This window comes from Manis pentadactyla, chromosome 5 (assembly GCF_030020395.1).
Source record: "Manis pentadactyla isolate mManPen7 chromosome 5, mManPen7.hap1, whole genome shotgun sequence".
NCBI lineage: Eukaryota > Metazoa > Chordata > Mammalia > Pholidota > Manidae > Manis > Manis pentadactyla.
The window spans coordinates 174,303,732-174,328,001 of NC_080023.1; the positions used below are offsets into that span (position 1 = coordinate 174,303,732).

A 24,270-nucleotide genomic window follows, 5' to 3' on the forward strand; every position below is an offset into this window, starting at 1 on the left:
AGGGCCCCTCCACCACCCACCCCATGATGCCGACACCCTGCCGGGTGCCCCCCCCAACAGGCCTTCTCGCCTCAGTGCGAGGTGGCTCAGGTGCTGTGAGCCGCCCGTTGCCCCTTGCCCGCGTCTCCACTGTCCCTGAGGGGGCGGCAGGGGGCAGGCAGAGGCTTCAGGCCCAGCTCTCAGCCTCTTGCCAGCTGACCCTGCAGAGGGTGGGCTGGGAACCTCCCCCATTTGACAAGGTGATGCTTCGATTTATAACTGGCCATCCCAGAAGCACAGTCTAGATGGAAACCCACTTCCCTGATACCCGCTCACACCCAGGACAGGTCCTTGAAAATAGTGGGGGTCTGGATAAATGTCAAGGAACCCTTACGTGAGGAGGAGACTGCTGACAGGGTGGAGCACGCGGGGCAACGGGGCCTCGTGCACCCCAGGAGCTGGCACGATTCCAGGAGTCGCCAAGCCAGTCCAGACGCACGTGTGGGGGTGTGGGGTGGTGCTCCCCCAGGACTACCACTTGGGCTGGGCCTGCTTAGGGTGCGTGGAGACTCAGGTCTGGCGGGAACTGCCGGGGCGGGGGGCGTGTTGAGGTCTGGCCCTGGTCTGTTCCACGGCACCCCACGGCTGGAGGCCCCCAGGGGTCTCAGGGCCGCCCGCGGGGTCGGGGGCCAGGGCCGCTTCCGGGAAGGCCTGTCTGGAGAGCTGCTTCCTCACTTGGGGCGCAGGACGCAGTCCGGGCCTGCCGCGGGGTGGAGGCCCTCTCCCCCCCACCCGGGCCGGGCCTGCGGGAGTGTGGGGCCTGCCAGCCTGCGGCCTGCGGGGTCGGGCCGCCCGGGGCGCCCGCTCGCTCTGCCCTGCCCCCCGCCCCCCGCCGGCCCGGCGCCCCCTCGCGCCCCGGGCGGGCCCTGCACGTCTCGCGAGCTGCCCCGAGCGGGGGGGAGGCGGGGCCGGCGGCCGGGCAGGCCGGGGCGGCGCCGGGGCCGGGCCGGAGCGGCGCCGGAGCGGAGCGGGCGCGGGGCGCAGGCCGGAAGATGGCGAACGTGGGGCTGCAGTTCCAGGCGAGCGCCGGGGACGCGGACCCGCAGAGCCGGCCGCTGCTGCTGCTCGGGCAGCTGCACCACCTGCACCGCGTGCCCTGGAGCCACGTCCGCGGGAAGCTGCAGCCCCGGGTCACCGAGGAGGTGAGCGGGCCGCGCCGGCCGCCGCGCGCCGCCCCGCCCCGGCCGCCGGGGCCCCGACCCCCCGCCCGCGCCCCGCGGCCGCGCGACGCCCCAGCTGCCGCCCCCGCTGCGGAGCGCGCCGGCCGCCGCCCGGGAGGCCGCCCAGGCCGCGCGCGTGGGCCGCGCTGCTAGGGCGGCCCTGGAGTTCCGGCCCTGCCCTCCAGAGTCCCCGGGGCAGTGCCCACCTGCCCGCCTCGGTGGCACCTGGCAGGGCCCCACCCCAGTGCAGGTTTCCAGCATTTGAAGCGAAACAGCCCCCCACCTGGCTTTTTAAATCCCCACCAATCCCCCGAGGGTGGAATTGTGCCCGCACACACACACACTTGGCTCTGGCGAGGAGCGACACATCTTAATTGGAGCCACGGGCGGGCTGCGAGCGCGCCCCTTCCGCAGTGCGCGCGGCCACTCGCAGGGAGGCCTCCGGCGTGCGGACGGTCTGCAGCGCGGTGTCTGTCTCTTGTCTCTCCCCTTGTGCTCCAGCTCTGGCAGGCAGCCCTAAGCTCCCTCAACCCCAACCCCACCGACAGCTGTCCCCTCTACCTGAACCATGCCACCGTGGCCGCCCTGCCCTCCAGGGTGAGCCGGCACAACAGCCCCTCGGCCGCCCACTTCGTCACCCGGCTTGTGCGGACCTGCCTGCCTCCGGGAACCCATCGATGCATTCTGGTGAGTGCTTCCGAGAGAAGGTGGCACCTCGTGGCCCTCGTGCTAAAGCCGTCCTAGTGTGCTGGCAGGGAGCACACGCCTCCCTAACTCAGCCCTTGTGCCTGCAGTGCGCTGTGGCTCACAGTATCTCAGAGGGCCATGCTGCCTCGACCCTTACAGTGTAACTTGCCCTATGAGCAGAGAAACTGAGGTCAGAGAGACCAAGCCATTTACCCCAGATTGGTTTGGTGACAAATCTGAGACTCAGACCCAGATTTCCATCCCACCTAGTTAGTCCCTCTCTGTCCTGCTTTCCTTCCTCAGAAGGCAGTGGATGACACCCGGTGGCCCAGGTTTTCTTTCTCACTCACGGAGCAAGGCGGTAGTTCCAGGAGGGCCCCCAGGACCAGGGCTTTGTTGGGGCACCTCTGTCTGGACTATCCTCGGTGGCCTCCGACCCCGCCGTGGCACCCCAGCACCTCCTGATCACAGCCCCGCGGGTCTGCCTCTGGGTCCCGTGCGCCCTTTCGCCCCCTTCATGGCGCTGCCTCTCTGCTGCAGGTGGTCTGCGAGCGATCCGATGCCTTCGCCTCCGCCTGCGCCCTGGCCCGAGCTTTCCCGCTGTTCACGCATCGCTCTGGTGCTTCTCGGCGCACAGAGAAGAAGACGGTCACGGTGGAGTTTTTCCTGGTGGGACAGGACAACGGGCCGGTGGAAGTGTCCACTTTGCAAGTGGGTGTCTGGAAGTTCATACGGTGTCCCCAGGCCCCACGAGCTCAGGCAGCCAGAAGGGGTGTCGGGAAAGGTCTCTCCCACTTGCCCCCGGGAGGCCGGGAGGGCTCCCGAGAAGGCCCTGGGGGCCTCTCCAGACGCAGGTGGTTGTCTCCGTCTCCCTCAGGGTGGTTTTTGTCTTTAGGATTTGGCTCTGTTCAGCCAGTGTTTATTGAGCACCTAACAGTGCCAGGCGCTGTCATGTGTTAATGCTAATAATCCTGCCCAGGTATATATCATGTTACCCATTAATGGGGCACTTTTACATATGTTATTTCATTTGATCCTCAGTATAATCCTTTTGAGGCAAGGCAAGGCTGGAGGGGATTTGCAGCTTAGGGGTCCTCACGTGAGCGGAGGGTCGCGCCTCATTCCCCACGGCCATTGTCCCAGACCTGGCCTGGCGCTGTGGCCTCACCCTCCCCACTCCAGCCCTCCTCCAGCAGCTGGAGCCTGTGCCCTCCCCACCCTTCACCTCTGTGCCAGCACCCCCGCCCCACCTGCAACAGCTCCACTCTGCCTGGATTCTGTCTTTGCGCCCCTTTCCCAACCATTCCCTCATTCCCATCTCACTCCCGCCTCTCTGGGTGCTTTCAGCCTCCAGGCTGCACCCCGAATATGAACACCAGACATTCGTTCCCTCTAGTTCCCAGGGGTTCCTCTGAATTCCAGACCCACCACCCACCAGACTCCAGGTTCACCCTTGACTCCCCTCCTGTCCCAAGCCCCTCCCCCAGCCCTCCCTGCCAGCCACAGTGGACTGACTTGCTGCTGTCCCTGCGCCTTCTCAGCCCCACTCAGGTTCCCCTCTCCAGGCTCCTGCCTGTTCCAGGCCTGCCTAGTCTCATCCCGGCTTCTGCCCACATCATCTCCCCGGGGTGGCCTGGCTGTGCTGGCTAACGTGGTCTCTCCCTCACCGTCAGGCCCTCTGCCAGCTGAATGCCATCCCCACCAGACAGCGCACCACCCCTTTGTTTAGTTCCCAAGCCCCGAGCTGGAATGGGGGCTCCTGGAGGACCGGGGCGCGGTCCTGTGCATAATCCCAGCACTGGCCCCGAAGGTGCCGAGGGCCAGTGGGTTGGTGCGTCTCCTTGGTACCTACGTCCCGTCTCTCCCACACTGCCCACCGCCACTGCTGTGCCGCCCCCACCCGCGCCCCGCTGCTCCCCTGGAGCGCAGCCACCCCCTAACTGGCCTTGCTGCCTGACACACGCCCGCCTGGCCACGGGAGCACCGTGTCTCCCGAGTGCTCGTCAGGTGTCGGACGCTGTCTGAGCATGCGTGTGCGCACATGGGCTGGTTCACCGCACTCCCGAGACGGTGTTGTCATTGCTCCCAGTGTAGAGCTGAGCGAAACCAGACTCGGAGACTGAGTGACCTACTGGGGCCGCACCAGCAAGGGGCAGAACCAGGTTTCCACTGCAGCCGCTGTCTGTCAGCCCTCCTTTCCCGTCCGTCTTAGATCATGAGCACGTGAACACCCTGTGTTGGCCTTTTCAGCCCCCATGGAGGTCCTGGTCCCCTCAGATCCCTGTGGCCTCCCATGCCCTCCTCCTCTGTGGCATTTAATGGAGTGATGTATGGTGTTTCTCTGCGAACTGGAGCCCCTGGACATGTTTGGCTTCTCAGAGTCTAGCATGGAGCCTGGCACATAGTAGGTGCTCACATCAACATGGATGGAATGAACAAATGGGCGTATGACCCTGCTTTTGTGATGAGGAACCTGAGGCATGGTGAAGCACCAGCTCTTCCCCAAGGCCAGTTGGCCCTGCAATGCTGGAGGGCCCTGGGAGCCTCCCCTGAGGTGACGACCACCCCGTCACTGAGCTGCTGCACTGCACAGGGAATCCCTGAGTTGCAGAAGGTCTGCCAGGCCTGCGCTGGGCTCCTCCAGGACAGGTCAAATGGCATTACTGCGCCTCCCAGGCAGCGGCCCTGGGCTGTGCTGGACATGGCAGTGGGCTGCGACACCCAGTCCCGGAGGAGAGCCTGCTGGCAGGTAGTGGGGCCACACAGGCACAGGTCATTTCCGATCTGTCAAGTTCTGCATCTCTGCTCTGAGGCTTCATTCGGGCTTGATCACCTGGGGACAGGCAGAGGCCTGGGCAGCATTCAGCAGGCCTGGGAGGTGGCTGGGCCATGCTGTTGACCGGGGCCCGCCCTCCCTGACTGCAGGGCTGGAGAGGTGAGTAAGAGTGGTACCGCCTGCACCCCGCCACCCGCACAGCTCCGCTTGTTTCATGTCACCCCCTCACTGTGCAGCAAAGGCAGCCTGGCTGCTTGCTGTCTGGGTGCGGGGCCAGGAGGTGACAGGGCAGAGGTGAGGCAGCCGCATATGAGAAGGCAGAGAACTTCAGTCACAGGTCTCTGCCCATCGGGAGGGCCTCTGGCATTGTGGTCGGTGCTGGTCAGCATGTAGGCTGCCCAAGGCAGCTCGCTCAGGGCTCCCTCTGTGTGCCCAGGGCCGTGTGCGCCCAGGGTGAGCAGGAAACAGCAGGGCAACTGGGGCACTCACAGGCCCCCGTGGGACTGTGCCTGACAGGCCACAGCACTGCTGGGCTGGCGTGTCCAGAGCCTGGGAAGCCAAGTGCTTCCTCCGGTGGGAAGATCTGGGGGCCCTGGCTTTGAGGAATGCCTCAAAGTGTGGCTGGGATCTTAGGAGGGAGAGTGTTGGGTCTGCTGGGACACCATAACCCACGTAACTCATGCCACAGTGCCACAGGCAGGCAGCAGAGCCAACAGACGTTTCTTTCCCATGGTTCTGAAGGCTGGAAGGCCAGGATCAGGGGAGTTCTGGTGAGACCTTGCTGACAGCGACCTCTCTGCGTCCCGCGTGGCTTTTGCTCTGTGCACAAGAGAGGAGAGCAGCTCTGAGGGCTCCTCCTCTCCTCCCGAGGACACTGATCATATAAGATCAGGTCCATGATCAAGACTCATCTAAACCCTGTCAACTCCAAAGGCCTCCTATTGCCACACCGGGGTTAGGGCTTCAGCGACTGAGCTGGCGCCGTCCCTAACAGAGGGCACACCTCACTCTGCGGCTGTGGCGTGGGCAGAAGCCAGAGGTAGAAAAGCCCCGTGTGCATTCAGGGCCAGGCGAGGGGGCTGCACTTATGCCCGGTTAGCACGCCAGGCTGAAGGGGTGCTGTGTCATTCTGGACGTGGGGTGCGGAGCCATGGTGAACCTCCTGGAGATGGCCGGGTGGGTCACAGGCAGTGGGAGTCACTCCCCTACCCGCTGGCCCTCACCGCCCTGTCGGCAGCCTGGAAACCTCCCCCAAGTTGTGTGTGCAAATGATGACTTTGGGTCCCCGGGGAAAAGGATGGGGTCCCTCCCACCTGGCCCCAGGGCCCCAGTGACAGCCCGTTTTTTTTCCCTAGTGCTTAACAAGGGCCACAGAAGGTGTGCGCCTGGCAGCCCGCATTGTGGACACGCCCTGTAATGAGATGAACACAGACAACTTCCTTGAGGTTCGTGGCCCCGGGAGTCATGCCGGGTGGGGGTGGGGTGGACAGGATGGGATGGATGTCCACAGACCCCAGGCAGAGTCAGGATAACCTGGGGCAGGAGGGGGACTGTGTCTGCAGTCTCTGAACCTTGCTCCGGGGAGCCTGAGGCTCTGCGAACGGAGTCTTGCAGCCCCCAGCCAAGGGCAGCGGGGGACGAAGCCTCCCCCCAAGGCCCCTCGGTAGGGCTGCAGCCATGAGCTGCAGGGAGTCGCAGAGGCTGGGGGGTGAGCCTCCTCTCCTGGGTTTAGTCATGCTCGAAGCCAAGAGCGCCCAGGCCACCGGTTCCAGGCCCGCCTCCTCCCTCCACGCATGCATCGTCCATGGCCTGGGGCCTTGGCTTCGCCTTCAGTTAAGCCATCTTCATGTGTCTTTGTGTTGTTTTTTCCATGAACATATCCAGGAGATTAAGAAAGTTGGAAAAGAGCTGGGGATCACCCCAACTATCATTCGGGATGAGGAGCTGAAGACAAGAGGATTTGGAGGTGGGTGGGGGCTGGCCCTGTGGGGCCGGGGTGCCTTGGGCGGCAGGGTGGCACTGGGCCCCCAGCATGCTGTCCCAGGCTTCATCCCAAAAGAAACCAGCCTGTGTCCCACCCCAGGGTCCAACCCCAGGACGCAGCCATCTCGGTGGGGAGAAAGGAGGCCGTGATCCAGATGCCGGGGCCCACAGGGTCCAAGTCCAGCCCCGCCCGCTGCTGTGCGGTGTCCTGGGCCAGTTCTGCAGAGCCCTCCTGTGCCTTGAATGCACAGGTCCACGTCCACGGCAGGGCCTGTGCTCAGGGCTCCATCTGGAGCCCTTCCCCCAAGACAGCCCCACAGTGGGGGCCAGCAGGCCCTGCGCATTTCAGCTCGGAGCCACCTCTTCAGAGAGCCTGCCCCGGTGGCCGGCCCATCCTTCCACTCCCCAGGCATTGGGGGTGTGGGGGCAACTGGGGCAACGTGCTTTCCATCTGGCCCAGGAGGGTCACTATTTGTTATCTGCGGCTACAAAGGAAATTAGCCCAGAAGGTAGTGGCTGAAAACAACACACCAGTTATCTCAGTTCTGTGGGTGAGGGTGGGGCGTGGTACATGGGGCGTGGGGCGGGGCTCCACTGGGGCCCTGGCCGGGGTCTCTCCCAGGCTGCAGTCATCTGAAGGCTCGATGGGGGTGGGAGATGTGCCCCCAGCAAGGCTCACGGGCGGCACTGCCAGCCGGCCTCGGCCTACCCCTGGCTGTTCCTTGTCACGTGGCCTGTCCCCGAGCTGCTCAGAGTGTGGCAGCTGCTCCGGTGGGACAGGCCTCTGAGTGAGAGCAGGAGAGAGCACGCGAGCAGAACAGAGGAAGCCCTTTTTTTGTAACCTAAACTTGGAAGTGGTATCTCATTACTTCAGCCACATCCAGAAGTGAGACGCGAGGTCCTGCTCACCCTTGGGGGAGAGGACCCGCACGCTCACGAATGCCAGAGGCGGGGACAGCGGCGACCACCTTGCAGGTGCCTACCACAGACACATAAACCAGTCACAGGTTCAGGAGGTGGCTGCTCCTGTCAGGAAAAGCTTCAAAGAGGTGACATTTGCAGTGGGTCTTGCAGGATGAATAGGAGTGTGTCAGGCAGCCGGTATCAGCTCCTGGCTGCTATGGCTGTCAGTTCACGTACTGGGGGAACTTGAGGACAGTGGGCCATGACCAGTGGAACGGAGAGGCCATGGGGGAGCAAGGTTGAAAAGGATGGTTCAGTTCTGAGCATGGTGAGGGTTCAAGGAAAGGAGCGCAAGTGGGGCAGGAGTGACCTTGAGGTGTTATCTAAAAATTTCTTCATTCTGCGATCCTGTTTGTTTCTTTCTGGGAACAATACAGTATTTTTTTCTCAGAGGATTTTCTTGCCTAAAAATACTTCATATAGAATTCGTTTGCAGCCCCAAAGCCCTGGAACTAATTGCATTCCCTGATTCCACACCGGGCGGGCAGGAGAGGGGAAGGGAGCCCAGCTGTGGATAGCACAGCCCTCTGAGAAAATGCCCACAAGCCAGCAGGTATTTCCAGCGGGAGAGCCGGCGCTTCTCGGGGCTGCTGGGAGTCCTCTGCTCTGTTCAGCCTGAGCCTAATGGACCCACTCTCTGTGCTTCCCACAGGAATCTATGGTGTTGGCAAGGCCGCCCTCCACCCCCCAGCTCTGGCCATCCTCAGCCACACCCCAGATGGAGCCACGCAAACCATTGCATGGGTGGGCAAAGGGATCGTCTATGACACCGGGGGTCTCAGCATCAAAGGGAAGGTGAGGTGCAGGGGCCGCCCTGGGCAGGGCCCGGGGTTGGGAGGGCTCTGGATGCATCATCAGCTCTCAAGTGCTTGGAGGAAGGCAGCAAGTTTCTCGACACCTTGTGGTTGGGGCGTGCCTCTGGGGAGTGGGGTTCAGGAAGAGAGGCAGTGGGCTGATTCCCCTCCAGAGGGAGACCATTTCATGGCCACACTTGAAACAGGAGTCTGGGAGCGAAGAACCTAGACAGGATCCAGAGGGAAGCTGCAGAAGTGATGAAAGAACTGGGAAATGGAGCCCAGGGAGGAAAGGTTCAAGGGATCGGGCAGTTCTGTCTGAAGAAGAGAAGGGTGGGGGGTGATGCCCACTGCCTCCAGGACTGTCTGAGGTTTCCGGGGGGGAGACAGCTTAGAAAGCAGGAGGCCTGGTTAAAACCAGGGGAGTTTGGACCTGGAAGCAAGCCAGCTGAGAGTGTCGCTGTGAGGCCAGAAGTCCCAGGAGTGTCCCATGGCGGCCTTTGGAGTCCAGAGAGCTCAGGGGGAAGGTACTTAAGGAGTGCCGGCAGTACTGCATCTGCCCGCCTCTGAGCGGCTGCCCTCCACCAGACCCAGGAGGGGCTGTGACGGCTCCAGGAGGAGGAGGAGGGAGACGTCACCAGCTGAGCTCCTGCCGTGCACCATACCTGGGCTGGGCTGTATGGGGCAGAGCCCTGGAAGGACTGGGAAGGAAGGAGCAGACATGGGATATTTGTACCCCAGGAGCTCTAGAGGAACAGAATCGACCATCCCAGAGAGAAGGCTTTGGAAGGGAGAGGACAAGCTAAGCTCATCAGAGTAGACACTGAAAACTGGCAGCTCACACAGCTCACAGATGTGTCCTGTTGGCCCAAATGGTGTTTTGCAATTTGAGTTAGTTAGCAACATTTAAAAACAGGAAGAATTCTCACAAAAGACTGGATTTCTGACCTTTTATAAGCTCAGATGCCCTGGCACTCATTCTCACTTGGTCTCATTCTGCTGGTGCTGCGTGGCCGCTGCCCCTATGAGTGTGGCCTGCGTCCTCCATAGGTTTGCCGTAGGCCCCACCTCTCCCTGCTGCCTCTCTGGCCTTGAATCCCAAGCCAGTTGCTATTTAGCGGTGCAGTTGTGCTGCTACTGTTTTAACTTCTCACCTGTCTAGTGTTTTTGGACCTAGAGTGGATGATCACCTTTTTTTTTTTTAACATCCGTCCTCCTCTAATCAATAAGATTATTTTCAGGACTAACTAGGAAATGAAACTAAAATAATAAAGATTTAAAAATCAAACATCATAGTGAATTCACTGACAGTGAATTCTTTCACTGAATTCTACACATATTATCATGCCATAAAAGATTAAAACAAACATTAAGGTACAAATAAAGAAAACAGTAATGGATTAACACTTTTAAATAGCGTTAATGTAATTTTTTAATAGAAAAAACTTAGGCATCCATTTTGGTCTGTTGTGGTAAAGGATGTTAGCCTTAGTTACTGTTTTCAGGCCTTCGCTGCAGCAGGTTTGTCAGTGACTTGATTCAAAATGATCCTCACATCTTTATGCCCATGGGGTAGACAAGGTTCCAGATTTGTCAGCCTGTTTTCATGCATAGTTGATCCAAAAACAGTATTTTAATTTTGAAGAGTTTCTGTCACATGAAGCAGCTAACACCCAAATACTCAGGAAAAGTCTTTAACATAATGATCCCGTGGCAGAAATGGCTACAAATCCCTTTTCTCAAGAAAGTCCAGGAATTGTGAAACTTCCTATGTCTTCAGTTCTTGGAGATCAAGGCTAGCAGCTTTCCGATGTCTTGGAAGTAAGAACAGTTTAAACACAACACCTCTAGCTGTTCACACAGGCCTGGGAAGCCCAGAGCACGCTGAGCCCCCCCAACCCCCCGCGTCCTCGTGCTCACTCGAGTCCGCTGTGTGACTGTAGGAACGTGCGGTTTTGCAGGGGCGCAGACACGGGCTAGGGTCAGCCACCTGCACCATTTCCGCACAACAGTTAGGAACCATTCTAAGTCCTCCCTGAGTTCACCCCCCGTCGGGCCAGCTGTGTAACTGGCCATTATGAGCATCTGTGTAGAATAATGTTTCTAACCAAATAAATAATGAAATAGGCAGATTTGAAGCTTTTATTTATATTAGGACTCACTTCAACCAACAACAGATTTTTGGGGGAGGAATGTCTTACCACTGATGACAACAGGCAAACTGACTTTAGTTGGTCTATTGTTTTTAAATTCTCCGCATAAGATATGTCCTGTCCAGCCGCACCTGGCGCTGGCCACCCCCTCGCCCCCACCCCTGATACTGGCTCTCTCGCTGGTAGCATCGTGGGCTCATTTCTCCCGGGATCAGATGCTCATTTTGTTCATTGGCTCATTGGAGGGCCAGAGTGAGAATCAGGGCTTTCTGGGAATCAGTCATTTTACTGGTGGCACCAGATCTTAATTTTGCAGAAACATTCACAGCTCCATTCACAGCTCCATTTCCAAAGGTTGCAAAGGCAAATCAGGGTCATTGTGAACTAGCAGGTCTCAAATGTGTTAGTCTCCTGACCCCTTGCATTCTTAAAAAGTATTGACCCCGAAGAGATTTTGTTTATAAGAGTGATGTCTGTTGATACCTACCCTACTAGAAATTAAAACTGGGAAATTTTAAAGATATTTATTATGTTAATGTGCAATGGATTTATATTACTATTTTTAAATAACAAAAGATATTTATTAATTCACTTAAAAATAATGGTATAAACCCATTGCATGTTAACTTAGATAATATAATTTTATGAAGATAACTATATTCTTAAAATTAAAAAAAAAAACCTCAGGAGTGGCATTGTTTTACATTTTTGCACATCTCTTTAGTGTCGCCCTGAGTAGAAAACAATCATGATCACACATCTGCTTCTGCATTTAGCCTGTATGTTGTTTTTCTTGAAGTACAAGAAAACTTGGCCTCATTTTGTAATTGGAAAAGAGAGAAGTATTTCAGAACCCTTTTCAGATAACTAAGGACATTCTTTGTATTACACCAAAACTCAACAAGTGGTAGATTCTGAAAGGTTGATTGTAATGTGGACTCTGAGACCGTATCAGTGAACTTCCATGTTCTGTTTCATTAAAGTCTACTGGTCTGTCTTGAACTTTGCACGGTCTTGTAAGATCATGCATGGGTCACTTGGAAAATACTGTTCATGTAGTTATGCAGACCCTCCAAACTTTGATACATTTCACTATGTATTATTTTTAAAAGATTGTATTCATTACTATCACCATTCAGCTCATTTAAAAAGTCTCTGAGTATTAGGAAACTGTCATGGAGGCAGATAAAGTGGTCCAAAGTTCTGACTTTGGCTTGACGGCTCCTATTTTACCATTGTCAACCATGCTGTCAACTGGTCCCCTGGAAGTGAGAGGGTCACGTTTATTTTTTGAGAAAACGCCTGCCGGGCACCCAAGTCTCAATAACCATCATGGAGCAGCTCTTTCAAGTAAAAATGGTGTTTGGAAGAACTCAACCATACACGCACCTGCTTCCGCTCTGACCCACCAGCCGGTGTCCTGGGAGAGCGGGAGCTCTTTGCCAGGAGCTGCTGTGTGTGTGACACAGGTGACGGTAAACGCCTGTGCTCAGTGGTTGGGATTTTGAAAAGTTAACGATTGTACAGGTTCAGCAAGCAAACTCAAGTAAGCTGGCAGGGCCTGATTTCCCTGGCAGGCTGGAGGGGACTGGCGACTGCTAGCTCCCTCGGCGCGCCCCAGTCACCGCGTGGCTGCCACCAGCATTTTGCTCCACTGATGTGAGCATCAGCCTAGTGAAAAAGACAGGTGAAATCTTAGACTATGGAAATTGTCTCTTCAGTGAAAAAAGGAACAACATTATGGGGGCCTGCAAAACTGACGCGGTCAGTGGAGCTACATCTGTAGCGGGCGTCTGTCCCGCCTGCGGTTGGGAGGCTGCCGCTGGTGGCCAGCTCGAGCCATTTTCTATATGGGCCAATTTACAGAAGGTTTGGTTCCAGATCTGAGGCCCCAGTTTCCATTTAAACAGCCCTGGGCTTTCCTGCAGATAAGGGCAAAAGCAGCAGCTCATTTTCAGTACGACTGGCTGGGTCATTTTCACTTGACTTAATTGTAAAAGCGGTACCGTTTATATCTAAAAATACTTCCCATTAAAACTCGAGGCTCATGTAATCTGATAAGGATTCAAAAAAAATCACTCAGTACATTTCAAATCCAAATCCTTACATCTGATGACCTGTTGTTAATTTAAAATATGAACTTGTCAATTAGAGTTGGGAGCCTGTAAAATGTAAAAATGTGTAACTGCCCTCAACTAGTTTATAGAAAGGCTCGTTTGCCTCTGCGGCAGGAGGGTGCCTCTGTTTCTCGTGGTTCCCTCATTAGGCCCAGGAACCCGGGAGACGCAGAAGGGCAAGGCCAGGTGGCGGGGGCACCTTGCTGATGGGGGTGGGATGCACGATGTGACAGTGGCGGTTGGGAAGCGTTCACACTAACTGGGGCAGATCGTTCAAGGCAGTGACCTGGGGGGTCAGTGAGAGCACAGCCAGTGTTAATGAGGCCGGGTGGTGACAGTGTGAGGACATGGGGCATGTTCCCTGCGTAGCTGGTGGCCAGGGCGAGGTGGTCTGAAGAAAGGCGGTCACGGGGTGGTCTTGAGTGAGGGCAGAAGGCCCGGGGGCGGGGGGGGAGTCGTGTGCTGTAGCAAGGATACAGAGTGCCCAGAGGAGGCTGGGGGGTAGCCGGGCTCCCAGGGGGCAGCGGGCTGCGGGCGCAGGAGACCAGTGGGGGCCTGGTCCCAAAGGAAGGGGGACCGGGTGGGGAGGACAGGCGGGCCTGGCTTTAAGCTGTGGCGTGGCGGCTGCAGGACACCCCAGGGATCTGAGTGTGGATGTGTGGGGGCAAGGGGAGACCTCGGGGGCAGTATGAGGGGGACAGGCCTGGAATAAAGCTCAGGGGTCTCTCCTTATATGGGACCTGTGGAAGAAGATGGGGAGGGGGTGTCTGAGGGAGGCTGTCAGGGAATCCAGAGCAGAGCCGGTCCCCCTCGGCCCCAGGCAGGCGGCCTGCACACCCATGCCTGCAGGCGGGGAGCAGGGAGCTTCAGAAGCAAGGAGAGACCCTCCTGTGTGCCCAGTGGCGAGCTGGGATCATAGGGGCCGAGAGCCGGGGCGGCAGGTGGGCAGGCGGGCAGGAGAGGCATCCAGAGAGCTCGGGATGGGGGGCCCTGTGGCCGTGTCAGGGTGAGGGTCTGAGTGTGCTTGTTGGCTGAGGGCTGAGGGGTGGGAATCGGGAAAGGGCAAGGTTGGTGCTGTGGGAGGCCCACCCAGCAGCAGCTGAAGGAAGGGAGAGTCGGGGGACCGCACAGGCGAAGGTACAAGGGCCAGGACTCCACTGCTGTTGAAGCAGGAGGCAGGTTGAGCTCAGAGCCAGGGATGACTGGGGACAGATGGGGACAGAAACCAGAAGGAAGGTCGGCAAGGCCAGGGAGGGAGTGGGGTGTACTGCTCGGTCACCCAGGGCGAGTGGATGGGGTGCTCTGAAGTGTAGGGCCTCTGGCTGCGGCTGGAAGTCGTCACCTCCACCGGTGTGGTTGCCTCCAGGACGGTGAGGGCCCTGTGCTCTCCCGGCCTGCCTCCTGGACACCAGCTGCAGCGAGGGACAGAGGCATGTGGCAGCTGCAGGGTGGGGGGACCAGCCCCAGCCCCGAGACAGGAGGGCAGGGGGCTGCAGGGCTTCCGGCACCGACCTCAGCCCCAGGCCCCACATAAACACAGTGGGACTGTGACAAGTGGAACTCAGGGGCAAGGTAACTGTGGGCAAACCTGTCCCCATCCCAGGCCCAAGGGGACCCACAGCTCTGTGCCCTCCTGAAGCCCCCGGCGGTGCTGCGCGGCGGCCTCCAGACGGGCCACCGGCAGCTCCAGCCCGCCCCTCTGCCCCGCTGCCCCAGCGGCTCTGTGGGGTGGACCCCGGAGCTCCTCTCCAGCTGAGGGGCCCATCAGCTTGGGCCATGCCTTCCGGCGCTCCTGGGGGAGCCCCACCGGGCTGGGAGTCCTGAGGCCTGGGGGAGCCCCTCGGGGGCCCAGTGTGCCAGTGGGCGGGGACACGCATTTTTGCTGGCCCGGTCAGCAGCTGCTCACCCTTCTCCCAATCTTTGTGCTGCCTGCAGACCACCATGCCGGGGATGAAGCGGGACTGTGGGGGAGCGGCGGCCATCCTGGGGGCCTTCAGAGCCGCCATCAAGCAGGTGAGTGTGGCCCCACCCTCTAGCCCCGGGGAAGGGCTCCCTGGGTGTGGGCTCTGCTGCCCTTCTCCCCAGGACCCCACCCGGCACCTCCCAAGTCTCTGCGGTGCAGGGCCTTCCTCCCCACGCTCGGTGAAGGGACCACCTGGTGGTGACTGGCCCCCCGGTTTGCCCCGGGAGGGGGCAGGTGCTGGCTCGCTGAGGCTCTGGTGTCCAGGAGGCAGGCCAGGGGAGCATGGGGCCCGCACCGTCCTTAAGGCACTGAGGCCTCATCCCCAGGTATGCAGCCACGTTTTGTCAGAAATCAGTGCAGTGCCTTCACCTGGGGCTCCACGCCCACCGGAGCCCAAAGGCTCTTGAAATGGGGGAAGCAAAGACTCCAGGGAGCCCCCTCCCTGCCCCGGAGCCTTGGTGACCTGACTTTGGAGCCCAAAGTCCATAAAAAGTGTGTTCTGGGCTGGTGGTGGGCGGCCCCCTCCTAGGCTCAGCCCTCCTGCCAGTCACTACAGACCTGTTTCCCCAGAGGCTACCTGGGCAGCCTCGTTCGAGAGAAAACCATGTGAAAATAAGGCCAGGAAGGTCTTGGCAAATAGTGTCTAATTCAGGCTGCTCAGGATTCCCGAAAGAGGAGCAGAAACACCAGGAGGAAGGTCGGAGTCGGTCTGCAGGGTGCTGGGGAGTTCCTGACCTCACTGGGGTGTTCTGACAGGCAGGGGCCGGGCAGGGCCAGCGGGCAGCCAGGCAGTTCTTGCTTCTGCCCCACACGGCCGCACGGGGAAGGCTCCTTCCCAGGGCCTCACAAGCAGAGCCACAGGCCACAGGCCTTCTGAGAGCTCGGGCCAGTCCTCTGTGGAGCCCCGGGGGAGCTGCCGGAGGAGCCCTTGTCCCCTTGCTCGCAGGGGACCAGTAAGGAGCCATGGCCTGCATTTGATAAGGTGCCTTGCTCCCGGCCCCAGGCCCCAACTCCCAGGGCCCTGCTGGCTTGTAGATGAGCTTGTCAGAGGGCGCATGGGAAACGGGCCCCAGCTGTGGGGTGCCTGGGTGGCTCTCCAGGGGAGCAGCTGCGGCTCCTTGGCCCCTAGGGAAGAGGTTTGGAGGGCTCCTGTGGCTGGCTCTCTGGTCATCCGGTTCCTGCCCCGCAGAAGCGCCCCAGCAGGTAGGCACTTCCGGGCTTGCACTCCCTGCCTGCAGGGCGCCACTTGGCAGTTAACGCGTCAGTTGGTGGCCATGAGTGGCCTCAGGACTCCCTGGGCCCCCCTCCAGGGGCGCTGCAGCAGGGTGCTGAGGAGCCTCCCACCCCCACCAGGGCCACAGCCTGGAGCCTCCACTCTTAATTCTAACTTCTGTCAGCCTCTTGAAAAGGAATGTGCCTCAAACGGAGCCACAAAATAAACAATGATGGTTAATGGATTAGAACCCACAGAATAAAACAGGAATCCACACATCCATACTGGTAGGAATAAACTGTTGAGTGAATAAGTAAACAGGGAAGGAGAGAACTGTTTGTTACAGTGGAGTTCCAGTTGCCAACTGCAGAAGGTGTGATGGAAACAGAAAATCTCCATTTGGCAAAAAACACGCTGGTGATTGTTTCAGGGGAGAATGAGCAACAGATGCTGAAGTCAGAGCATGGAAGTGTGGTGAGCCATAGGGCGGCTGAGGCCTCAGCATGCAGCCGTCCAGTACGTGTGGTGCTAGTACTGCAGGGACGCCTGGTGGGTGTCGCTGTGCCCTGTGGACATCCCTGGACAGAGGACAGAGTGTGCCTCTGAGAGGGGCACTAGGAGGAACAGAGTCTCTCTGGGCTTCACGCCCCGAGTGCAGGCACAGAGAGCCAAGAAGCAGCAGGGTCACCAAAGACAAAAGGCAGACCTCAGAGGCTCCAGACCAAGGACACTGAGGTGACAGCCAGGCACAGGGCACACTCGCCAGACTGGCCCTAGTACCCGAGTCAGTGGTAACCTCCCAGTGTAGACCAGGCCACTACAGCAACGCCAGGTATTTACACTGGGAGAATCTCGGTCAGCACTATCTGGAAATTGTACCATTTCTGCAAAACTTTTTAAGTTTGAAATTTTTCAAAATGAAATGTTTTAACATTTTCAAAAGGGGAGGATATGCATCCCAGGATATGCTGGGAGCAGGGTGGTACAGTTCTGGGGCAATGCTGACCTTCCAAGCCTTATCTACCTGGCAGCCTGCAGGTTTCCAGTCCCCCTGGGGACCCCAATACCTGTAGCTGACACCCAGCACCGGGAGCCTCGGCCGTCTGCATGTAGCCCCAGTACCCCTGGGGGCCAGCCTTCCCAGGACTCCCCATCCCCCTTAGCGGCCGTACCTGAGGGCCTCTCTGACACCCAGATTCTGGCTCTGTTCCAAGCCTTCCGCATCCAGAATTAGGGGGTGAGGCCATCATCTATCTTCCGCAGCCTGGGGGTCTGACGGGGTTAATTTAGGGGCCATGGTCTCTCCCCACACCCCCGTCCTGCCTCGACACATCACTTTCTTACTATGCAAACCCCTCTCCCGTCGGATCCCAGGCCCAGTGCCCGTTTCTCTGGGAAGATGTCAGTGTTCCCCTCCTTCTTCAGCGAGGTTCCCTTGTCCTGTGGCCTCGGGTCACACGGGCATCACCCATTTGTTCCCAGCCACCCACCCCCACTTAGATGGGAATGGCTGGAGGCCCCAGAATGGGCCAGGCTGTGAGCTGACTGAATGTCAGTGGTTAGGGTCTTAAGAGAGGAGAGCTCTGGGTGGGCAAGGCTCAGGGTCCACAACGCCCTCTCCCTCATCCTCACACAGGCTGGCTGCGAGCGCGGCAGCAGCTGCCCCAGGCCTTTGGGAGCTGACAGGTGGCCCCACGTGATGGCCCCCAGGAAGCCAGCAGGGTGCTTCCCTGTTGCTGTGTGCTGGAGTTTGGGGCCGTCTGTGAGGCTGGGGCAGCGTGTGGACCTGGAGCCGGGACTGTGCTGCAGGGGGTCTCAGGGCTCCAAGCTGCTGCAGCCCACAGTGCTGGCGCCCACCTGCCATAGGCCCGTGTTGACCTTTGGCTAAATCACTGACTGTTCCAGGAGCTGAGAACTTTGGATATGATAGGGCTGTTCGCAAGGGCCCTTGAGCAGCGGGGTGGGTGGACATGCTCCAAGCCAAAAGGAGATGGGTCTCGGTGAAGGGCAGGGATGGTGGTCTGGGAGCTCTGCTCTGCCCAGCCAGGCCTGCTGGGGTTCTCAGGGTCGCATTCAGAGCCCCTTTAGGACAGAAACCGCCTTGGCCTGCACATTTCTGTTACAAATGTCGAGTTTGGGCATCAGAAAACTAACTTCACGCCTACGTTTCTGAGAGGCCACACTCCCCCCAACCCCCACCCATACGTATGTGTGTAGCTTGCTTTCTTGCAGTGACGTAGAGCTCAGCGGATTGATGTCGTGAGGGACGCTGACTGCTGGCCGTATTTTGTGGATGGGCGGCAGGGGCTGAGCGAGGCTGAGCCTAGTTGGCAGCACCAGGACTGAAACCCGGTAGCCCAGCCCTGCTTCCGGCTCCTCCGTGCATTGCACGGACTCTGGTGGGAACTCCCGAGACGGATGAGCCTTGCCCTTAGCGCCCACTGCCGGGGCTTCTGGGAGTGGCACAGGCGCTGTGCTCTGCTCCCTTTATGTCTGTCTGTCTGTCTGCTGTCTGTGGGGGTCAGAAAGCTCCACTGGCCCTTCCTCCTTCGTGCACTGCCAACCTGTCACTGAAGCCTCTGCTCACATCCCCTCCAGGGTTTCAAAGACAACCTCCACGCCGTGTTCTGCTTGGCTGAGAACTCCGTGGGTCCCAGTGCCACGAGGCCTGATGACATCCACCTGCTGTACTCAGGAAAGTAAGGCTTCCCCCCTGGCACCTGCGTCAGGCACCAGTTCCCCTCTGGCCATGCTGTCCCTGATGCTGGAACTCAGGAACCCCCTCCTTCCCGGGGCCAAGCTGCTCGCCCGAGCACTCCCGGTTGGGGCGGGTTTCACCTTGCTCACCCCAGCCCGAAGGTGCTGGACAGTTCCTGGACAGTGGGCCACCCTCCAGTGGTGCCCAGGGGGTGGACCGTGCCCCAGGTTGAGGTGTTGGGCTCACTTCGGGGGCCTGGCTCAGGCTCACAGGGCCCACGCTGCCTTAGGGGGTGAGCCCTTCCCAACCTTTAGGCTTTGTGTTCTCTGGGTGTCTGGAGGCAGCCCCCACCCCCACCAGATCACCTGCCTGCGGGCCTTCCCTGCATCTCCCACTTGAGCTCAGCCCTTGGACTGCTGCTTCTCAGCTCCAGAGGGACACACTTGAAGGTCACAGCAAGTAGCAGCTGGAAGAGCAGGTGGCCTGGGATTCAGAATAGAAGAGACCACTCACCGCCTGCCCCCTGCACACGCACACACACACACACACACACACACGGTGCCTGTCCCCAGGGTGACCCCAAGGGGCACGTTCTCCTCTGCATTTACCTGCACTGTATGTGAAGGGGTGGCTGGCCCAGTTCATGCCCCCCACAACCCTGTTCTCCCATAGTAAAGACGAAACTGAGGCACAGGGAGCTGGGTGGGGCTGACCCAGACATCCTTTGCTCCTGCCTCCGAGAGGGCGAGCTATAGGAAAGGGGTGCTAAATGGTGTCCTCCCAGGTCCAAAGGGACTCCCCACCGTGCCCCAGGGAATGCCCTCCTGAGCTGGGGTCTCTGCCTTGCCCCAGGACCGTGGAAATCAACAACACTGACGCGGAGGGCAGGCTGGTGCTGGCGGATGGTGTGTCCTACGCCTGCAAGGACCTGGCGGCCGACATCATCCTGGACATGGCCACGCTGACCGGAGCTCAGGTGGGCCCCTCAGCCGCAGCCCACGAGCCTGAGCCCGCCTTGACTCCGCGGGGGGAGGGGCTGCGGACACGGAACCTTGGTGACCCGGCTGCGGGGCTGGTCGGCGGCCGGCTCTGGGGCCTCCCCGTCCTGGGGAGCCCCAGGCTCACAGCCTGTTTCCTGCTTTGCTTCTCCCGGCCTCCTGGGCGCCTGCTGCTTCCGTGCGCCCGCTGTGCCCTTGCAGAGCATCGCCACGGGCAAGTACCACGCCGCGGTGCTCACCAACAGCGCCGAGTGGGAAGCGGCCTGTGTGAAGGCCGGGAGGAAGTGCGGGGACCTGGTGCACCCGCTGGTCTACTGCCCTGAGCTGCACTTCAGCGAGTTCACCTCGGCCGTGGCCGACATGAAGAACTCAGTGGCGGTAGGTGTGGGCAGCCCGGCCCTCAGGAAGGCAGAGCACCCAGGGACGTGCAGTCAGGGGGCCCCCAGACCTCAGACCCGCTCGGGGAGGCATTCAGAGGAGGACTGACTTGCCTCTCGCTGGTCTCCCTGCCAGCACGGCCCTCAGGCAGGAGCCGGGGGCTTCCTCCCCACTCTGGGGTTTGCTCAGTGGCCCCCATCGGCTCCTTCGCTGAGTGTGCAGTTGCCCAGGGCTGAAGGCAGACCCCTTAGCCCATGTGCACGGCCCTCGGGCTCCCCTCTGCTGTCTCCCGGTACTAGGCCCCTTCCCTGAGACACCAGGGGAGACTGTGTGCATGGGGCAGAGATCTGGGTCAGGGGCATCCACATGGGGCTCAAACAGCAGCAGCCCCAAAGGTACTTTTGGCAGAGCCCCTCCCCCCCACCCCCACTTCTGGGGGCAGGAGGCTCACTGTCTGCCTCCTGGCCCCTAGGACCGGGACAACAGCCCCAGCTCCTGTGCTGGCCTGTTCATCGCCTCACATATCGGCTTCGACTGGCCCGGAGTCTGGGTGCACCTGGACATAGCGGCACCTGTGCACGCTGTGAGTCCAGGCCTCGCCGTGGCTGACCCCTGCCCTGCTCGGACCTTTCCCCGCCTGCCCGTCCCCATGGGCCCCACTGCTTCCGCGCTCTCCTGCATCTAGAGCCCCTCTCTGGCTCCAGAGCTACAGGCTGAGCTCATGAGAAACAATCTGAGTTGAGGGTCACACTGCCTGTGGCCCAGACTCTGGCCAGCTGTGGTCCCCCAGACCTCCGGCCTCCTCACCCCTGGGAGCAGTGATTGCTGTGTGCAGGCCTTCCCCAGCCAGCCCATCCTCACAGGAGACCCAGAGTCCCCAGTGTCCCCCTTTCCCAGCCCAGGGACCTGGGGGTGGGGCCAGAGCGCCCCATCCCCTGCTCAGCCCTGAGTGTGGCTGGACAGCAGAAGGGGGGCAGTAAGGCCGGGGTTGGGCCTCTGCCCCTTCCTGCAGAGGTGGGCTTGCTCAGCAGGCCTGGTTCAGCCAGCAGCCAGTTTCCACCCCCTTTGCCCACAGGGTGAGCGTGCCACGGGCTTCGGTGTGGCCCTCCTGCTGGCGCTCTTCGGCCGGGCCTCTGAGGACCCTCTGCTGAACCTGGTGTCCCCGCTCGGCTGTGAGGTGGACGCCCAGGAGGGGGATGAGGAGAGGGACTCCAAAAGGCGCAGGCTGGTGTGAGGCCGGCCGCCCCCTGGCCACTGGCGCAGCACAGGGCTCTTTACCTACTTTGCACTGATTAATTCTAAGCAGCTGGAAGATTATACCTTAAGGTGGGCTTTGGTTTGTTTTTGTTTTGAGTTGTCTTGGTGACGGAAACAGCTCCTTCTCCTGTCTTAGAAGACAGCTGAGGGCTGGCAGGGGCCCCGGGGCAGGTTGGGAAGCTCTGTGGCTCATGTCTGTTGGGGTTGCCTGCCAGCCTCCCCGCCAGCTTCCGCACACTGTGCTCCCCGCTGGGGCCTCTGCACGACCTCTGGGCCCCAGGATGCATGGCGGCCCTGACGCCCTTGGCCCCTGGGGCTCCTGCCCCCGGCTCAGTGACCACAGTGGGTGCCTATCTCTGGCCCCAGGCCCCCGCATGGCACCCACATTACAGAGCCCAGGCCTGTGCTCCAGCCAGAGCTGCCACCACCTCCAGGCAGCCCATCCCTTTGAAAAAATGGAGGTGACCTGCTTCAGGGACCCAATTTTATGGAGCAAGAAGTCTCCTCTGACCCCTTGGAATTTACCAGAGGTCACATTAAATACGGCTGCGCCACACTCACCCCTGCGCCTCCTCTCATTTCTCCTGCCCTGCCTGAGAAACCGACCCAGGGGCCTGCCTGCGGGCCGGAGGCTCCGGGCTGCTGCCTCCTTCTCCCAGACCAGATGCCGCTCGTGAGCGTCGTCTCTGTAGATGCGCCTCTGGGCCTGGGCGGGGGGACGAGGGCTGCCCTGGTTTCCTGAGGGCTCACAGTACAGACCCCAGGGGGGCGCCCTGGACTTGCTGGGCCCACCCACGACCCTGCAGTCTGCCGGGAAGGCTGTCCGGACTCTGAGCATGTGACGAGGTGGACGCTGTACCTGGGCAGGTATGTCCCCTCAGCCCTCAGGGCCCTTGGGCACAGTCCTGGGTGCTGAGGGCAGGGCCTGCCCAGGATCCAAGGAGCCCCCGGCATGGGCCCTGGAGGAGCAGAGGGGCAGCTGAGGCAGGCCCCCCGTGCCCGGGAGCTGGCCCCTGCAGTTCAGGTAAGTGTAGGCAGGCCTGCCCGCTCCCGGGCTCCGCCCCAGGGGGCAGCTGGGCCCAGAGGAGGAAATGGGCACTCGGCCCCACGGAGCCCAGGTGTGGCTGCTGCACCCACCTCTGCTTGGGACAGAGGGGTGGGGACATGGCTGCAGAGCACACACCTCAGGCGGTGCCCTGCCCCGGTGACTACCTCACCCCTGCCCGGGGGTCCCCAGACTCCAGGTCCCTTCCCCAGCCTGGACATCAAGGTGACTCTTTCTGGGCTTAATCCCAAGCAAATACTTATTCACTGCCTGCTGTGTGCACAGCCCTGGCTGGGCCCGGAAAAGGCGGCAGCTCTGAGGCCCTGGCCCCATCTGGGAAAACCGTGGCCCAACATGTTAAGTAACACTAATAGCTGTCACAAGGCAGTGGGTGGGCAGCAGGTTCTGGGAGCTGAGGGGAGGCACAGCGGGTGGCCGGAGGGGCCGGAGCCTTCATGGGTCATTAGCTTGCTTAATGGCCTTGCAATAAGGCGCTCGCTCCAGCTTCCCTCTGAGATGCCCTGAGGAGGCAGAGGTCACTGAGGTGGGCTAGCGCCTTCTCTGGGCAGCTGGCACTGTCCATTTCCCCCTCCCAGGGGCCTGCAGGATGCAGGGTCAAGGAGCAGGGGACGAACTGAGTCTCCCTTATGCAGGCACTAAAGCAGCCTCACGGCCAGGGACCCAGCTGGGGACCAGCTGCAGGCTCAGGGCCTGGCCTGCATGCCCAGCGTCAAGGGGACCATGGGGGTGAGCCAAAGGCCTTGCTTTCCTGAGGGCCAGAGGGCTTTTGGAGGCAAGGGCTGCTTCCCCTGGCCCCTCTGGAGCCCTGGCAGCAGGGTTGGGGGGTGGCCGGCGGTGGGGGCAGGTAGGCATGGACGGGTCTACTTGACCATGGTTTCCGATGAGCAGGGAAGGAAGATGAAGTTGGCAGCGAGCTGCTGCTCCAGCTCGCGCAGCTCGCGGCCCAGGAAGATGTTGGAGCACATCGTCCGCCTCGTGCAGCGCGTACGCGATGGAGCAGGCAGCTCAGACGGAGTGCTTGAGGACGAACTTGGCCACAGCCAGGTTGATGCCGGATGATATTGTGGGGACCGCCTAGAATGAAACTTGTCCCCTGGTGCATGACCCCTAAAGGCTGGGGGCCCCTCATGATCACATATGCGACCCCCAGCAACCTCTAGCCCAACACATGCTTGTTGACTTTGACTTTGCTGAGTGAGTCTCTGTCCAGAGCTTCCATTCAGACCATGTTCCCCGGTGAATTGATGTTCAGCATTTTTGTTTATTTGTTTGTTCTTTAACAGAAGGTTGTTTGGGTTTGAGATTCAGCAAAAACATGCACTGCATTCAGCTTCCTCTGCATTCAGGATTCAGTAAATTAGTTGTTTTCCAGTCTGCTTTCAGTCCTTGCCTCAAATGAGCCTCCAACAAGATAATGCATTTAAAAGCCCTTGGAAAAGTACCAGGCCCCCCCCGCACATGTGATCCACCGTCGTCACGCAAGCTTGCTCAGCGCCGCACCCTGAGCCGGGTTCAGCTCCTGGAGAACCCTGGCCTAGGTGGGGGTCCTTGCACAGAGCCAGGGGAGAGGGCTGCCTTCAGGCCCTCCTCCTGCCAGCTGGGCCCACAAAGCTCAGGCCTGCCCCCCTGACAGCCTGAGGTTTCTGGTCTCTGGCAGCACTGTTTGAGGGGCAAGGGGCAGAGATGTACAGGTGGGGCACCCAGGAAGCCAGCTCAAAGGGTGACACAGGTCCTTGCTGACTTCCAACTGCTGGGCTGTTCTTGCTCCCCACCATGGTCCAGGGAATATTCTTCAATCACGAAACAAAATAAATTTAAAAAACCCAAACTGTAAAGCTCTGATGCCTGGTTTACATTCATCATCAGTATAAGTAGAACACAAGGCAGCCTTCAGCTGAAACTGGACCCTGATGGTCTATGTGGGAAACTGCATGCAGCTGGACCTCCCCGCAATGCTGGAAGTTTCCGCCTGCTCCGTAACTGTGACCTCTCAGCTGGATGGGTTTCAGCGGCATCCACGAGCAT

The 24,270-nt window shown here is 59.8% G+C and overlaps 1 protein-coding gene across 3 annotated transcripts; it reads left to right on the top strand.

Moving 5' to 3' along the window:
* Positions 1–927: 927 nt before the first annotated feature.
* On the top strand, positions 928–23,618 carry NPEPL1 (aminopeptidase like 1). Of its 3 annotated transcripts, XR_008998038.1 has the most exons (14): positions 928–1,181; positions 1,701–1,886; positions 2,427–2,597; positions 6,018–6,107; positions 6,547–6,628; positions 8,261–8,403; positions 14,608–14,685; positions 18,447–18,547; positions 19,399–19,522; positions 19,746–19,922; positions 20,395–20,505; positions 20,998–21,248; positions 22,878–22,971; positions 23,134–23,618. XR_008998038.1 is itself a non-coding variant. In XM_036901877.2 (12 exons), exons 1-12 carry the CDS (start codon positions 1,032–1,034, stop codon positions 21,154–21,156), a joined length of 1,572 nt encoding a protein of 523 aa, XP_036757772.2. In that variant the 5' UTR covers positions 928–1,031; the 3' UTR covers positions 21,157–21,740. The 3 variants fall into 3 exon arrangements, 1 of the variants encoding a protein (XP_036757772.2); XR_008998037.1 differs by lacking the exon at positions 22,878–22,971; XM_036901877.2 differs by lacking the exons at positions 22,878–22,971; positions 23,134–23,618 and having other exon boundaries at positions 20,998–21,740.
* Positions 23,619–24,270: the final 652 nt, after the last annotated feature.

Coding starts and splice junctions, on each gene's coding strand:
- NPEPL1 (XM_036901877.2), top strand. CDS start 1,032: ATGGCGAACGTGGGGCTGCAGTTCCAGGCGAGCGCCGGGGACGCGGAC. Junction 18,548..19,398: donor CACCTGCTGTACTCAGGAAA/GTAAGGCTTCCC, acceptor GCCTTGCCCCAG/GACCGTGGAAATCAACAACA. Junction 19,923..20,394: donor ACATGAAGAACTCAGTGGCG/GTAGGTGTGGGC, acceptor CCTGGCCCCTAG/GACCGGGACAACAGCCCCAG.